Genomic DNA, 14,943 nt, shown 5'->3' on the forward strand with positions numbered 1-14,943 from the left:
TAAAGTCCAAAGAGCACTGGAAAGCTTTTCCCATTTCCTTCCTCCTTGCAGAAAAATATTTGAGGTAAATTAGGGAGAGTCAAAATGGCTTCAGGATTGTTCTCCTGTACTATTTCATTTAAAAAATATATATATCTTTATTAATTTAAAATAAATACATTTATGAGAAAACAGACGTACATACAAGTAAACAAACATACATACATACATACAATCAAACAAATAACAGAAAAATCAAACAAACCACCACACTATAAGATACAAGATTAATATAATTATCATCATATATACTCCTAATACTGAACACAATTATAAAACTTACAGAGAAGAAATTTAAAACTGACTTACAATTAATCTTACTGTACTTTATCTATCCATTACTTTATACCGCACAGTTACATATTTCTTATAGAATTTCTTTTTACCTCCCTATGAACTTATATTTATACAATATAGGGATCGGTCTAATTCTGCCAAGATGTTTCCTTTTATTCCATGGTTTTCTAAGTATTCTTTAAAGATTCCCCAATCCTTATAGGCTTTTTATTTTGGTTTGCCTCTTAGTCTTCCTGTACTATTTCAGACACGTGGTTTATTTACTTATGTATGTGCTTGCCTTGTCCATTTATGAACATTTATTTGAGACCTTAGAATTCTTGTAACACTGGCCATTCCACCAGGATTCTGTTATGCTCTCTGTTTCAATGCCATCCTCTGAGACCAAACACTCCAGTCCACCCATCTGGGCTCAGAGACTTCTAGCATTGTTATTTATATTCTTTATTTATTCAGTTCATATACAGCGGTACCTCAGGTTACATACGCTTCAGGTTACAGACTCTGCTAACCCAGAAATAGTACCTCGGGTTAAGAACTTTGCTTCAGGATGAGAACAGAAATCGTCCTCCGGCAGCAGCAGGAGGCCCCATTAGCTAAAGCGGTGCTTCAGGTTAAGACAGTGGCGTAGCGTGGGTTGTCAGCACCCGGGGCAAGGCAAGTAATTTGCGCCCCCTAACCCTGAGTGAGCCAGGTAGGTGCAGAGAGCTGCGAGTGTGAGCACGCCCCCCCTGCACCCCCACACCACGCCACTGGGTTAAGAACAGTTTCAGGTTAGGAACAGACCTCCGGAACGAATTAAGTACTTAACCTGAGGTACCACTGTACTGCACTTATTCAAAAGATCAGAGGACGGTGTACAACATTAAAAATGATACACACAATTAAAAAAAAAAGGAAATCCAGTATCTGTGCTGTGACATGGAAAGGGGGGGGGGGGAGCTTGTTTTCTCCTGCTCAGGCGGGCAGGACTCGAACCCATGGCTTCAAGCGACAAGAAAAGAGATTCCATCTCAACATCAGGAAGAAGTTTCTAACAGCAAGAGCTATTTGAGGAAGGAGCAGTGACGACCTCTCCTTCCTTGGAGGCTTTCAAGCAGAGGTTGGATGGACACCTGTCATAGATCGTAGAATTGTGGAGCTGGAAGGGAACCCCAGGGGTCATCTAGTCCAACCCCCTGCAATGCAGGAATATGCGGCTGCCCCATACGGGAATCGAACCTGCAAACCTTGGCCGTTATCTGCGCCATGCTCTAAGCTATCCAGGCTGTCATGGATGCTTTAGCTGAGATTCCTGCGTTGCAGCGGGTTGGACTAAATGACCCTCAGTGTCCCTTCCGAATCTTCACGTGTATGATCCGTGCACCCGCGTATCGTGTGAAGCCTCCTCGGGCACCAGGAGTGCCGGGTGCCAAGGGGATGTGGGGCGGGGGCCGGGCCGAGGCATCGGCGGAAACCTCCAGGCCCCTCCGGAGCCAGCAGAGGGCAGAGGCAAGTGGCCGCCGCGCCTGGGCGCAGGAGGAAACGCCGCCGCCTGGTTCCTGCGCCTCCTCGTCGCGCGGAGGCGGGAGGAGCCATTAAGGCGAGAGCCAAAGAAGGAGGCGCGGGGGAAGGGAGACGCGCGCATCCCTCCGCCCAGCGTTGGGGGCGCGCAGGAGGAGACGCGCAGGAGAAGCTGGCGCGCCCGCGGAGACAAGCAGCTTTGCGCGCGGGTAAGGAAAGGGGGCGCTTGGAGAGGCTGCGGTTCCCACGCCGCCCAGGGGCTCGGGGAGTTGCTGCCGGGGCCGGGGGAGAGGCGAGCACGAGGGCGGCTCCTCCACCTCCGCTCCCTCCGCCCCTGCGCAACCTCCGCCCCTGCCCGGATCCGCGTTGCGCAGAGCGCACGGTTTTGTTCGCGCGCGCCTCCGCGGAAGCAAGGCCCCTGGGCCGGGCCGGGCGGCTCGCTCGCTCGCTCCCGCGTGAGTTTCCGCACCGGATCCGCGGCCTTTTCGGGGAGAGCCGGGAGTTTTTGGAGACGCGCGACGTGGTTTGATCTCTCCTTTTTTCGTTGTTGGATTTCCCCAAAATCCCAAAGGTGGGCGGGATCGCGGGTCTTGCATGCAGCCCCTGCTGCAGAGTTGGGGGTGGGATACGGATCGGGCAGGCAAGAGTTGTAAACAACTCCAACCCATCCCCCCCCCTTCCGCGCGCGCGCGCCCTTCCGCAGGCGCTGAGCTAAGCTGTGGCGGCGCCTATTGTCCTTCGGTGGTCATCCCTGCAGGCTGAAGGGCCTTTTGAAATGCCCCAGGCCGCTGGAACCCGGACGGATTGCGCCCTTTGCCCCGCATTCCTCTCAGGCTTGGGTGCTTTTAAATCCGAATTAGATGCGTGCTGAGCGGGCTCCGCGTAGCCGACGAAGGGGAGCCTTGCAGTGGAGATCTTCTCAATTTCTGCATGTGCCATTATTGCCGTCGAGTTCCCTTCTCTGCGGAAAGGGATAGGCTAGCGCGCAACTCCGCACAAAGGAGCTTTTTTCCCGTTGAGTTACTGCAAACGGCTTCTGTCCGGTTGCGCTTAAGGACAGCGCGATCCGATCCTGGAGGTCCTTCCTGGCCAGCCCCACAATAGGATCCCGGGGCCAGTGCCACGCGGGGAAAGAAACGGTGGGGCGCCGTTTTTGCCCTCGAGCGCCCGGGAGTGAATCCGAATTGACACGTGTGTGCAGACAGCAGAATGAAATCTGGATCCGGAGTGGACACGCCTCTCCAGCGGGGAGATGTTCGATTCCTTGTTAATCTTTTGGGAAGCAGAGGGAAGGCCTAAACCGGATTCAGGGAGCTTTGGACCAGTGGCGTAGCGTGGGGGGTGCCGGCCGCACCGGGCGCAACATCTGGGGGGGGCGCGAGTCCAGAGGGAAGGGACAAGTTCCTTCCTCCGCCGTGCTCCCTGCCGCCACCGCCAGCCTTGCGCCCTAGCGCGCGCGCCCCCCGCCGTCGCTGTGGCTGCGCTCCGCTCACTGCTCGCAGGAGGAGCAGCCGCTGCAGCAGCGCCGACGCCGCCACCGACGCCTGGCCGGGCACGGGCAGCCTCTGCACCCTGCCGCCGCCGCCATCCCCTCGGCCCAGCCACAGGCGGCGGCTGCTTCTGCCTCCATCCTCCTCCGGGCAAGCAGCGTTGTTTGCGCGGCAGCGCCAGCGGCAACTCGCAGGTTAGGGGTTGGGGGGGCGCAAATTACTTGCCTTGCCCCGGGTTAAGGGGTGCAAATTACGTGCGTTGCCCCGGGTGCTGACAACTCACGCTACGCCGCTGCTTTGGACCTCCCGTTCCCCATGTATGAGGAGGCAATGAGGCCCAAGTGGTTTTTTTGGAGTGTAAACACAAAACCCAGTTGCTGGTTGTGGGTTGATGCAGCAGGAGGCCTGGGGTGCTGTTTTCAGCTGAGATTCAATCACATGCCAGAAGATTCTGGTGGTAATAATAATAATAATAATAATAAAAATTAAAAATACCCCGGCCATCTGGCTGGGTTTCCCCAACCACTCTGGGCAGCTAACAACAAAACACTAAAATACAATAACCTATTAAACATTAAAAGCTTCCCTAAACAGGGCTGCCTTCAGATGTCTTCTAAAAGTCTGGTAGCTATTCTTCTCTTTGACATCTGCTGGGAGGGCGTTCCACAGGGCGGGCGCCACCACCAAGAAGGCCCTCTGCCTGCTTCCCTGTAACTTGGCTTCTCGCAGGGAGGGAACCGCCAGAAGGCCCTCGGAGATGGACCTCAGTGTCTGGGCTGGACGATGGAGGTGGAAACGCTCCTTCAGGTCTACTGGGCTGAGGCCGTTTAGGGCTTTAAAGGTCAGCACCAACACTTTGAATTGCGCTCGGAAACATACTGGGAGCCAATGTAGGTCTTTCAAGACCGGTGTTATATGGTCTCTGCAGCCATTCCCAGTCACCAGTCTAGCTACCGCATTCTGGATTAGTTGTAGTTTCTGGGTCAACTTCAAAGGTAGCCCCACGTAGAGTGCATTGCAGTAGTCCAAGTGAGAGATAATCAGAGCATGCACCACTCTGGCGAGACAGCCTGTGGGCAGGTAGGGTCTCATCCTGCGTACCAGATGGAGTTGATAAACAGCTGCCCTAGACACAGAATAGATCTGCGCCTCCATGGACAGCTGTGAGTCCAAAATGACTCCCAGGCTGCACACCTGTTCCTTTAGGGGCACAGTTACCCCATTCAGGACCAGGGAGTCCTCCACATATTCTTTCAAGACCACTGTTATATGGTCTTGACGGCCGCTCCCAGTCCCCAGTCTAGCTGCCGCATTCTGGTGGTGCAGTTATTAGGTGGCTGGGAGGTCTTGCAACTGTTCCCCCAAAAGATGTGGGGGAAATTGATCAGCTCTACTGATTGAGCTACCCCAGGAGTCTAAACTTTACGCATAGAATCATAGAGTCATGGGTTCAAGCCCCTTGTTGGGCAAAAGATTCTTGCATTGCAGCGGGTTGGGCTAGATGACCGCCGGGGTCCCCTTCCAACTCTGTGATTCTGTGACAGGCAGTGGCTCTCCTGGGTTTTAGGTAGGGAAATTTCCCCAGTCCTGCCTGGAGACGATGCATGCAAGGCCCCTGAGCAAAGGCCCTTTGCCTTTGAAGCAGCCATTTAATCTCCCCACAAACAAATCTAAATGGATTCTCATCAAATAGTCGGTGTTGTCGTAACTTTTGCTCAGAAGCAAGTCCCGCTGGGCTGTCTGGGTCTTAACTTTCCAGCCAGTGTGTAATCTTTGCAGACTTCCTCTGTGTTTTTCCTGTATCTGACATCTGAATGGAAAATCTGTATATTGGCTTACCACAGGCGCTTGATATAATAATAATAATAATAATAATAATAATAATAATAATAATAATAATAATTCATTATATATACCTCGCCCATCTGGCTGAGTTTCCCCAGCCACTCTGGGCGGCTCCCAATCAAGTGTTAAAAACAATACAGTGTTAAATATTAAAAACTTCCCTGAACAGGGCTGCCTTCAGATGTCTTTTAAAGATAGGATAGCTGCTTATTTCCTTCACATCTGAAGGGAGGGCGTTCCACAGGGTTGGCGCCACTACCGAGAAGGCCCTCTGCCCGGTTCCCTGTAACTTTGCTTCTTGCAGGGAGGGAACCGCCATAAGGCTCTTGGTGCTGGATCTCAGTGTCCGGGCAGAACGATGGGGGTGGAGACGCTCCTTCAGGTATACTGGACCGTGGCCATTTAGGGCTTTAAAGGTCAGCACCAACACTGCTGTTTCCCTCCGGGAAAACTCCCTCTTTACTGCTGAATCGGAGCAAGCGTCAGTTGGGTTTTCTGCAGATTGACACCTGTCCCGATTCAATGGTTTTCCCGGGGCAGGCAAGCTGGCAAATTGGATGGCGTTAAAAGAGGACTGGGCAAATTCATGGAGGAAGAGAGGGCTATTGGGGCTACTAGTCAGGACATCTATGCTCTGGCTCCACAGTCAGAGGCAAAAATGCTTCGGAATACCAAATGCTGGAAGCCACAAGGCTTTGGGTTCAGGCCCTGATCGTTGTTGTTTAGTCGTTTAGTTATGTCCTACTCTTCGTGACCCCCTGGACCAGAGCACGCCAGGCACTCCTTTTTTCCACTGCCTCCCGCAGTTTGGTCAAACTCATGTTGGTAGCTTCGAGAACACTGTCCCACCACCTCATCCTCTGTCGTCCCCTTCTCCTTGTGCCCTCCATCTTTCCCAACATCAGGGTCTTTTCCAGGGAGTCTTCTCTTCTCCTGAGGTGGCCAAAGTCTTGGAGCCTCAGCTTCAGGATCTGTCCTTCCAATGAGCACTCAGGGCTGATTTCCTTCAGAATGGAGAGGTTGGATCTTCTTGCAATCCATGGGACTCTCAAGAGTCTCCTCCAGCACCAGAATTCAAAAGCATCAGACTTCTTTATGGTTTAGCTCTCACTTCCATACATCACTACTGGGAAAACCATAAGTTTTACTATACAGACTTCTGTTGGCAAGGTGATGCTGGAGATCAAATGGGCAGGTATAGGGTAAGGCGGTCTCACAGATAATACAGTGGTATCTTGGTTCTCAAACTTAATCCGTTCCGGAGGTCGGTTCCAAAACCAAAGCGTTCCAAAACCAAGGCGCGCTTTCCCATAGAAAGTAATGCAAAACAGATTAATCTGTTCCAGACGATTAAAAGCAACCCCTAAAACAAAAAATCAACATGAATTTTAGTACTTAACAAAACCACTGATCCATAAAACGAAAGCAATAAACAACGTTAATGCTTCTTTTGCCTTCGCTGCTTTTAGTTCCACGCAGTCACAAAAGCAAAGTCGCAAGTCACAGCCACAAAAAGGGAAAAGCCACACAAACAAAAACACACAAAAAATAGCAAAAGCACCAAACATAAGCTCCAAATATCACATCAGAACACCGCAATCAGAAACGGAAGACTTCTCTCGCAATGGTAGGACGCAAATTAGCAGCGCAACACTAAAAACGGAAGCTCAGACTCTAAATGGAGCACATTCGGCCTTCCCAAACGAAGTTCGAAAACTGGAACACTCACTTCCGGGTTTGCAGCGTTCGGTTTCCAAGTAGTTCAAGAACTAAGCTGTTTGAAAACCGAAGTACCACTGTAGTAATACCTTGAACTTAGCCTGGTAGCAGATGAGCCACCATTGCATATCTCTGAGCAAAGTACTCCAATCAGCACCCTGAAGGACCAGGTGCACAGCCTGGGAGTCATTCTGGACTCACAGCTGTCCATGGAGGGGCAGGTCAATTCTGTGTCCAGGGCAGCTGTCTACCAGCTCCATCTGGTACGCAGGCTGAGACCCTCCCTGCCCGCAGACTGTCTCGCCAGAGTGGTACATGCTCTGGTTATCTCCCACTTGGACTACTGCAATGCGCTCTACGTGGGTCTACCTTTGAAGGTGACCCAGAAACTACAACTAAACCAGAATGCGGCAGCTAGACTGGTGACGGGGAGTGGCCGCCAAGACCGCATAACACCGGTCTTGAAAGACCTACACTGGCTACCAGTACGTTTCTGAGCACAATTCGAAATGTTTTTGCTAACCTTTCAAGCCCTAAATGGCCTCAGTCCATTATATCTGAAGGAACGTCTCCACCTCCATCGTTCAGCCCGGACACTGAGATCCAGCTCCGAGGGCCTTCTGTCGGTTCCCTCACTGCGAGAAGCCAAGTTACAGGGAACCAGGCAGAGGGCCTTCTCGGTGGTGGCACCTGCCCTGTGGAACGCCCTCCCACCAGATGTCAAAGAGAGAAACAACTACCTGACATTTAGAAGACATCTGAAGGCATCCCTGTTTAAGGAAGCTTTTAATGTTTGATGTATTACAGTATTTTAATATTTTGTTGGAAGCCGCCCAGAGTGGCTGGGGAAGCCCAGCCAGATGGGTGGGGTATAAATAATAAATTATTATTATTAAGCTGCAGCATTCTGCCCTTGTTCCATCTCACACTCTTCCTTCCCTTCCAGGTGCCCTTGGGACGAGACTGCATGACTCCGGAGCGAGTCTCCAGTCCTCATTCGGTTGACGCCACCCGCAGAATCCCCCCGGCTTTTGCTCGTGGGGTGGGAGAAGCCTCGGCCCGTAGCCTTGCCCCCGCGGAGCCCCCAGCCGCTCTGGCCCCTGCTTCCTCCCGCTCTCGCTGGCTCGCGGACTCCAATGTTTTCCTCCGCGGCCGAGAGGGACAAATGGGGACCTCGCTTTGACTCTCCCCCTTCCACTTCCACCGCCGCCGCAGCCCAGGCCAGCGCGACAGGCCGGAAGAGGAAAGCCAACTTCTCCAACGACGAGACGGAGACCCTGGTCTGGAATGTAGTGCGGCATTTTAGCGCTCTGTACGGGTCGGAATCGTTCCGGGCTCACCCCGTCCGCCGGAAGCAGCTCTGGACCCAGATCCAAAGCCGCGTCAACTTCCTCGGGTACACGGAGCGCTCCATCGACGACCTCAAGCACAAATGGCGAGACTTGAGGCTGGACGTCAAGAAAAAGATCACGGCCAAGAGACCGCCCCCGGTGCACCGGCCAGGGGCGCCCCACAAGCCCCGCCTCACGCCCCTGGAAAAAATGGTGGCCTCCACTTTCCTGCAGCCCACGCATGACTCTGAGCCCGAAATCGTCTTGGACCCGGGTGAGCTTCCGTTTATTATCACCGTATTTTCCTCTCCATAAGAAGCACCCGACCATAAGACGCACCTAGTTTTTATTTTTTAAAATAAGTTTTTATTAGATTTTCCACCGTGATAACACAAACCACAAAGCAAGATGCTACACAAAAAGAAAAAAGAAGAAAGGGGGGGGGAACAATAAACAGATAGACAATAATAACAAACTTAATTCTTCACAAATCCAACCTTTTAAATATCTTGGTTGACTTCCTAAAGTCCCTCCCTTCTGAGTTTCCTTGTAATTAAAAGTAACAGCTTTCCGATATCATTATTAAACTAAAACAATTTCCAATTATAGTCCATCCTATTCACTTTTCTTAACGTCCTGAATCCCATTTATTTAATTATAACTTAATTTAATCCTAGGCCTATTTGTTTCTTTCAAGTCATTTCAAATTTTTTATATTACAATATTTATTCAAATAGTCCTTGAATTTCCTCCAGTCCTCTTGGAACTCCTCTTCTTTCTGGTGGCGGATTCTTCCGGTCAGGTCAGCTAGCTCCGAAAAGTCCATCATCGTCATCTGCCAAAGACACACCTAGTTTTTAGAGGAGGGAAACAAGAAAGCAGCGCAAAGCCTCTTGAGCGAAGAGGCAAGAGTGCTCCCTGATCCCTCTTGCTCTCCTGGCTTCAGCGATAGCTGCGCAGCCTGCATTCGCTCCATAAGACGCGCACACACATTTCCCCTTACAGTGGTACCTCGGGTTAAGTACTTAATTCGTTCCGGAGGTCCGTACCTAACCTGAAACTGTTCTTAACCTGAAGCACCACTTTAGCTAATGGGGCCTCCTGCTGCTGCCGCACCGCAAGAGCACGATTTCTGTTCTCGTCCTGAAGCAAAGTTCTTAACCTGAAGCACTATTTCTGGGTTAGCGGAGTGCGTAACCTGAAGCGTATGTAACCCGAGGTACCACTGTACCTTTTAGGAGGGGAAAAGTGCATCTAATAGAGCGAAAAGTACAGTCTATATAAGCAAGACGGTCTGAGCATCTTGCGGCCATCTTGGTTCGGCTGCATTGGTTGCCGATTAGTTTCCGGGCCCAATTCAAAGTGCTGGTTTTGACCTATAAAGCCTTAAATGGCTCGGGACCGCAATACTCTATTGGGTGCAGAATGCTGCGGCGAGGCTCCTTACGGGGTCCTTGCCGCGGGATCACATTCACCCAGTGCTTTTCCAGCTGCACTGGCTCCCGGTGGAGTACAGGGTCAGATTTAAGGTGCTGGTTTTGACCTTTAAAGCCCTTCACGGCCTAGGACCCTCGTATCTACGGGACCGCCTCTCCCGGTATGCCCCACGGAGAGCCTCAAGGTCCATAAATAGCAACACCCTAGTGGTCCCGGGCCCTAAGAAAGTCAGATTAGCCTCAACCAGAGCCAGGGCCTTTTCAGTGATGGCTCCAGCCTGGTGGAACGCTCTGTTTCATGAGACCAGGGCCCTGCAGGATCTGATTTATTTTCGCGGGGCATGTAAGACAGAGTTGTTCCGCCTGGCCTTTGGCTTGGAGTCAATTTGATCCCCTCCCCCTCTTTCCTTTTCCTTCTGTGATGGAACCCCTATTTGGGGACTTCCCTGGCTTTTTTCTGGCCCACGTAGGACCAGTCTGGATAGTTGGCCTTGGTGAAGATTTGACGTTTTCTCCCCCCAAACAGATTTTGATCTGGGCTTCCACTGAAATGTGGCTGCATTTTAAGTAGTATTTTAATCTTGTTTTTAAGTTGCATTTTCATCAGTTGTTTTTATACCTGATGTTAGCCGCCCTGAGCCCGGTCTTGTGTCCATGTATCCATGTTTCTTAACTGATTTGGTTAAACAGTTTTTTTTAAAAAACCAGACTGAGTTTTAGCACACATGAACAACTTAAAACAAATCCTTATTTCCTGATGAATAGCCTTTGGACTAGAATGTAGCTTAAATAGAAAACTATCTTTAGAAAGATTTTTCCTCCAAAAGCATTTTATTTTAAAAAGCCGATTTAAATTTTAAAAATCCGATTTAAATTTTAAAGATCCAATTTAAATTTTAAAAATCCGATTTAAATTTTAAAAATCTGATTTAAATAAAAAAAATCCATTTAAATTATAAAAAATCATTGATTTTTATCCACCCTGGTTTATACCTTTTCTACGAGACTCCTCCCTCTGTTGACCGCTGCCTGACGTTGACTTGAAGGGATAATGCAACGCTTTGCTTGTTTTCTTGCCCTGCAGAGATTTTCTTCCCTGGAGCGTTCAAGCAGTCCTTTGTAGCTTTGCAACCGGGCCTCAACCACCCCAGTATCTACATTGACACCAACGGGCAGCCCTCCTCCCTCCCTGACGTGGAGGGCTCCCTGGTGCCTCGCGTGGGGGTCCAGAGCCCCGACCCCTCCTCTATGCTTTGCGAATACAGTCGAGGCGAAGGGCAGAGCAGCTCAGGTAGGTATCGCTGGTGCCGTTGCAAACAGCCTGGCCATAACAATAACAACAATTATCATATTTATATGCCGTCCCAACTGCTCCAGCCGCTCTGGGCTGCTTCCAACAAACTATAAACTCACAGAAAAGCACCACATATTAAAAGCTTCCCGATACAGGGCTGCCTTCAGATGTCTTCTAAGAGTCAGAGGGCTTTCAGCAAACAGGGAGCCACCACAGAGAAGGCCCTGTCATGGGGTTACTGGGTACAAAGCTTGTTCTCTGCCCCTGAGCTTCAAAGCTTCCCCACTGGAAAATCCTGGGGTGTGGAAATCTGCAGCCGGTCTGATCTCGTTCTTTTGAGCCGTCTTCATGCAGGATGAGTGCCTGTCTTTTAACTGCCCACTTCTTGGATTTGATGGGGGAAACTGAGGAGGTGGTGGGTGGTTCAGACTAGAGGCTAAGAATAAATCCATGTTGCGTATTTTCCATTATGTTTGATACTTGCACACCACTTGGGAAATTAAGCGGTTTATGGATGAACTTTCAGTCTCATTCCCGGCATTGCTTTTGATTTCGGCAGTTATGATCAATGCCGTTTTGAGATCCAGCAGTTAAAAATCGATGCCCATTTGAAAGGTTCCTTCCACCATCTTCGTTCATAATGGTGTCCGGTAGTACCCAAACATAGAGGGAAACCTGTTCCTTCATCTCTGGGACCGTCGTGCAAAATTTGGTTACGATATATTAGTACATAGTGAGTTGACAAACATCCAAAAATATATACCATATTTTTTTGCTCCATAAGATGCACCTGACCATAAGACGCATGTAGTTTTTAGAGGGGGAATGCAAGGGAAAAAATTCTTTAAAGGGAGCGCTGAGCAGAGTCTGTATGCATCCCAGGCTCTGCTCAGCACTCCCTTTCATGAGCTGCGCGGAGCGTGTGTACGGCGCTTGCAGGCTTTTCCCCGAGGAGAGAGAAGGGCAGCCCGTCACTGATGGGTTGCCCTTCTCCCTCCTCAGGGAAAAGCCCCCAAGAGCCGCACACACGCTCCACGCGGCTCTTTAAAGGGAGTGCGGCTCTTGGGGGCTTTTCCGGGACGTGGGGCAAAGGACAGAGCGCGGCTAAGCCAGGAGCTAGAACAGCGAGAGGGAGTGCAGCGCAGTCTGGGATAGCTGTGCAGCCTGCATTCGCTCCATAAGACGCACACACAGTTCCCCTTACTTTTTAGGAGGGAAAAAGTGCGTCTTATAGAGCGAAAAATATGGTATCAAGCTGGCGGCCTGTATGTGGCATTGCCCAATAATTCTTAGAAACCTAGATACTGAAAGTTCTTCAGCAGCTGCGTGAAAGTGCATGAGTGACTTGTCAGAGTCTGTGTCTGTCTTAGGCTTGTATTCCCTGCCTTGATGTCGTTCTCTCGCCTGTTGCAGCCGAATCAGGACCAGAGCTACGGACCCCGGAAATGTCCGCCATGTCCCCCCAGCTCCGAAACGAATCCCTCGTCTCCTACGCTTCCGAGGAGGAGGATCATGACGGCCCGGAGGCGGAGGGCAGGATGAGTCTCCAAGCGGCGCTGGAAGCTCGGCTGTCGGCCGAAGAAGACCTGAAGTTGTCCGGCCGGCAGGCTGCGATGCTTATCCGCAGGTGCAACTCTCAGGGGTCGGCCGCCTCCCTGCCAGAGGACGCCCTCAGCCACGCAGACGCCCACTCAGACTGGGACCACGAGGGGGGGCCTGACGTCCCCGCACTGGGCCGCTCCCTCGACGCCTCTCAGCCGGAGGAAGAGGAGGCAGCCAGCCAGGCCGCGGAGACGGGCTCCTTGCCCCGGGGGCTTCTGGGGCCTGCGTGGGAGAAGCAGGAGGAGGAGCAACACTCCCGGTCTCCTCTCCACACCGGGGCCCTCACCGAGGAGTCCCTGCCATCCTCTGCTTCGCCTCACGCAGACCAGGCGCCCGCCCCACGGGCCTTGCCCAGGGGGATGGGGTGTTCCCGCCGGCGCGAGGGTGGCCGGGAAACCTGGCGGACTAACATCCGGCGGCTGATGGACATGGAGGACCAGTGGGACCAGCTGTACCACCAGGAGCTCGCCATGTGGCAAGAGGAGAGGGCCCAGCAGCGAGACGAGCGGGCCCGCGACAGAGAGCTCCAATTCCGGCTTCTGGGCGTCCTCACCGATATCCGGGACGAACTGCGGTACTTGCGGCAAGAGAGGGCCGCAGCGCGGCAGGACAGGGCCGCGGCGCGGCAGGAGAGGGCGTCGCAAACGGTCGCGCCGGCGGCCCACGCCTCCTCTCTGAAACCCGAGGCAGCCCCTCCAGAGACGGCCCCCGACTGCACCCCTCTCTTCGTCCCTCTTAAAGCTGAAGGGGGCCTTTCTGGACCGCACCCGGGGAGCGTCGGCCGGGGGGAGGCAGCCAGGGCGAGGCGGAGCCCCCACGGCGTCTCCCGCCGGGGCCGGGGCCGTCCTCGCGGCTCCACGTCCAAGCACAGAAGGATGTTTGTGCCCAGCAGCTAGGGGCGAGCGGGCAGTTCCTAAATCGAAATCAAATAGACGTTGTTTGTGTGTGTGCAGAGCTCCGAAATTTCCTCCAGGTGGGCAAACGGAGGGCAGAGAGAGAAAGAATGTTTGTGTGTGCGCCTGATGACAACATGTGGGAATATATACAGTGGTACCTCTGGATGCGAACGGGATCCGTTCCAGAGTCCCGTTCACATCCGGAAGCGAACGCAACACGCATCTGTCGCGAGTCGCCGCTTCTGCGCATGACCTCATTTTGAGCATCTGCGCAAGCAGCGAAACCCGGAAGTAACGCATTCCGTTACTTACGGGTCGCCGCGGAGCGCAACCCGAAAACGCTCAACTTGAAGCAACTTCAACCCCAGGTATGACTGTGTAAGGTTTAGTTGCACACTGTGCTTGGGCTTTGTACATGGACCCGAAAAGGATTCGCGAATGATCATTCGCTCGGCCCTTGGCGAATGAATGCATGCCGTGGTGTTTTGAGTGTGGGGAAGTGGCAAGGGGGTACGACTACCCTGACGGAAGAAATTTCGCCTGCGGTGTCCCCTCCATCTATAAATACCGAAACCTGGGTGGCGGGGAGAGGGCTGTCGATAGGCCGCAAGAAACACAGAGCCCGCCAGCGAGGGGCGCTCTGCAGTGGAAAAGAGTGCTGGCAGGACAGGGCATTCGATGGGCAACTGGCTCTCAAATTTAATACCAGGGCAGCCATAAGCAAGGGCAGAGAAGGGTGTTAGCTGGGGAGGACACACTGAGTGTGCGTGTGATGGAGTGTGTGTTTGTGTGGACAAATGCGGAACATGTTTTGTATGAGTAGGATTGTGGGTTAGTTGCTATTGTTCAAACATTTTCTGCAACTCATTTAACGGACTGATTTGCCTATGTATCTATAAACACTTTTTGGAAAGAAAAAACAAACAACCAGCCGAACGGTTTGTCTTGTGTATTTTAGTTACTGGGGAAAGACTCGCAGCGGACCCTTTAAAAATAAATAAATGCCAGAGGTCACTTTTGACAATAATTCCCCCGAGCCGATCGTTTCTGATTTGGGACAAGGAGTTTACTTTGGGAGGTGGAGAGAGCCATGGAGCATTGCCATCCTTGGGGTGGCTTTTGCCTTCCCATTTGCATGGTGCTTCAACATCTGGGAAGCCTACAGATGTTTTAGACTTTTAAATATTATTATGATCATTCTTTCCTGAATTCATGCACCGTCCTATACCCAGAGGTCTCAGTGCGTTTCACAGAAAAGATGGATGCAATACAGTGGATGCTCAGGTTGCGAACATGATCCGTGCGGGATGCACACTCACAACCTGCGCATGTGTGGGTTGCGATTCAGCACTTCTGAGCATGTGCAAAGCGCGATTTTGCACTTCTGCGCATGCGCGGCCACCAAAACCCGGAAGTAACTCGTTCCAGTACTTCCGGGTTTCGGCAGTCCACAACCCAAAAAAATGCAACCTAAAGCAGCTGTGACACGAG

At 51.8% G+C, this 14,943-nt stretch overlaps 1 protein-coding gene across 2 annotated transcripts; it reads left to right on the top strand.

Annotated features, from left to right (window-relative positions):
* Positions 1–1,889: 1,889 nt before the first annotated feature.
* Positions 1,890–14,388, top strand: LOC309514923 (uncharacterized protein). 2 transcript variants are annotated; one of them, XM_082192422.1, is made up of 4 exons: positions 1,890–2,048; positions 7,840–8,498; positions 10,745–10,951; positions 12,368–14,388. In XM_082192422.1, the coding sequence occupies exons 2-4, from the start codon at positions 8,030–8,032 to the stop codon at positions 13,450–13,452; spliced, it is 1,761 nt and encodes a 586-aa protein (XP_082048548.1). In that variant the 5' UTR covers positions 1,890–2,048; positions 7,840–8,029; the 3' UTR covers positions 13,453–14,388. The 2 variants fall into 2 exon arrangements, with proteins under 2 accessions (XP_082048548.1, XP_082048549.1); XM_082192423.1 differs by lacking the exon at positions 1,890–2,048 and adding an exon at positions 2,294–2,410.
* The last annotated feature ends 555 nt before the right edge of the window (positions 14,389–14,943 follow it).

The sequence above is a fragment of the Podarcis vaucheri genome (genome assembly GCF_965113315.1).
Source record: "Podarcis vaucheri genome assembly, chromosome: 12".
NCBI lineage: Eukaryota > Metazoa > Chordata > Lepidosauria > Squamata > Lacertidae > Podarcis > Podarcis vaucheri.

Excerpts from the sequence above, each read along its gene's own strand:
- LOC309514923 (XM_082192422.1), top strand. The coding sequence starts at position 8,030 with ATGTTTTCCTCCGCGGCCGAGAGGGACAAATGGGGACCTCGCTTTGAC. Across the intron at positions 8,499-10,744 it reads CGAAATCGTCTTGGACCCGG|AGATTTTCTTCCCTGGAGCG; the intron begins GTGAGCTTCCGT and ends CTTGCCCTGCAG. Across the intron at positions 10,952-12,367 it reads CGAAGGGCAGAGCAGCTCAG|CCGAATCAGGACCAGAGCTA; the intron begins GTAGGTATCGCT and ends CGCCTGTTGCAG.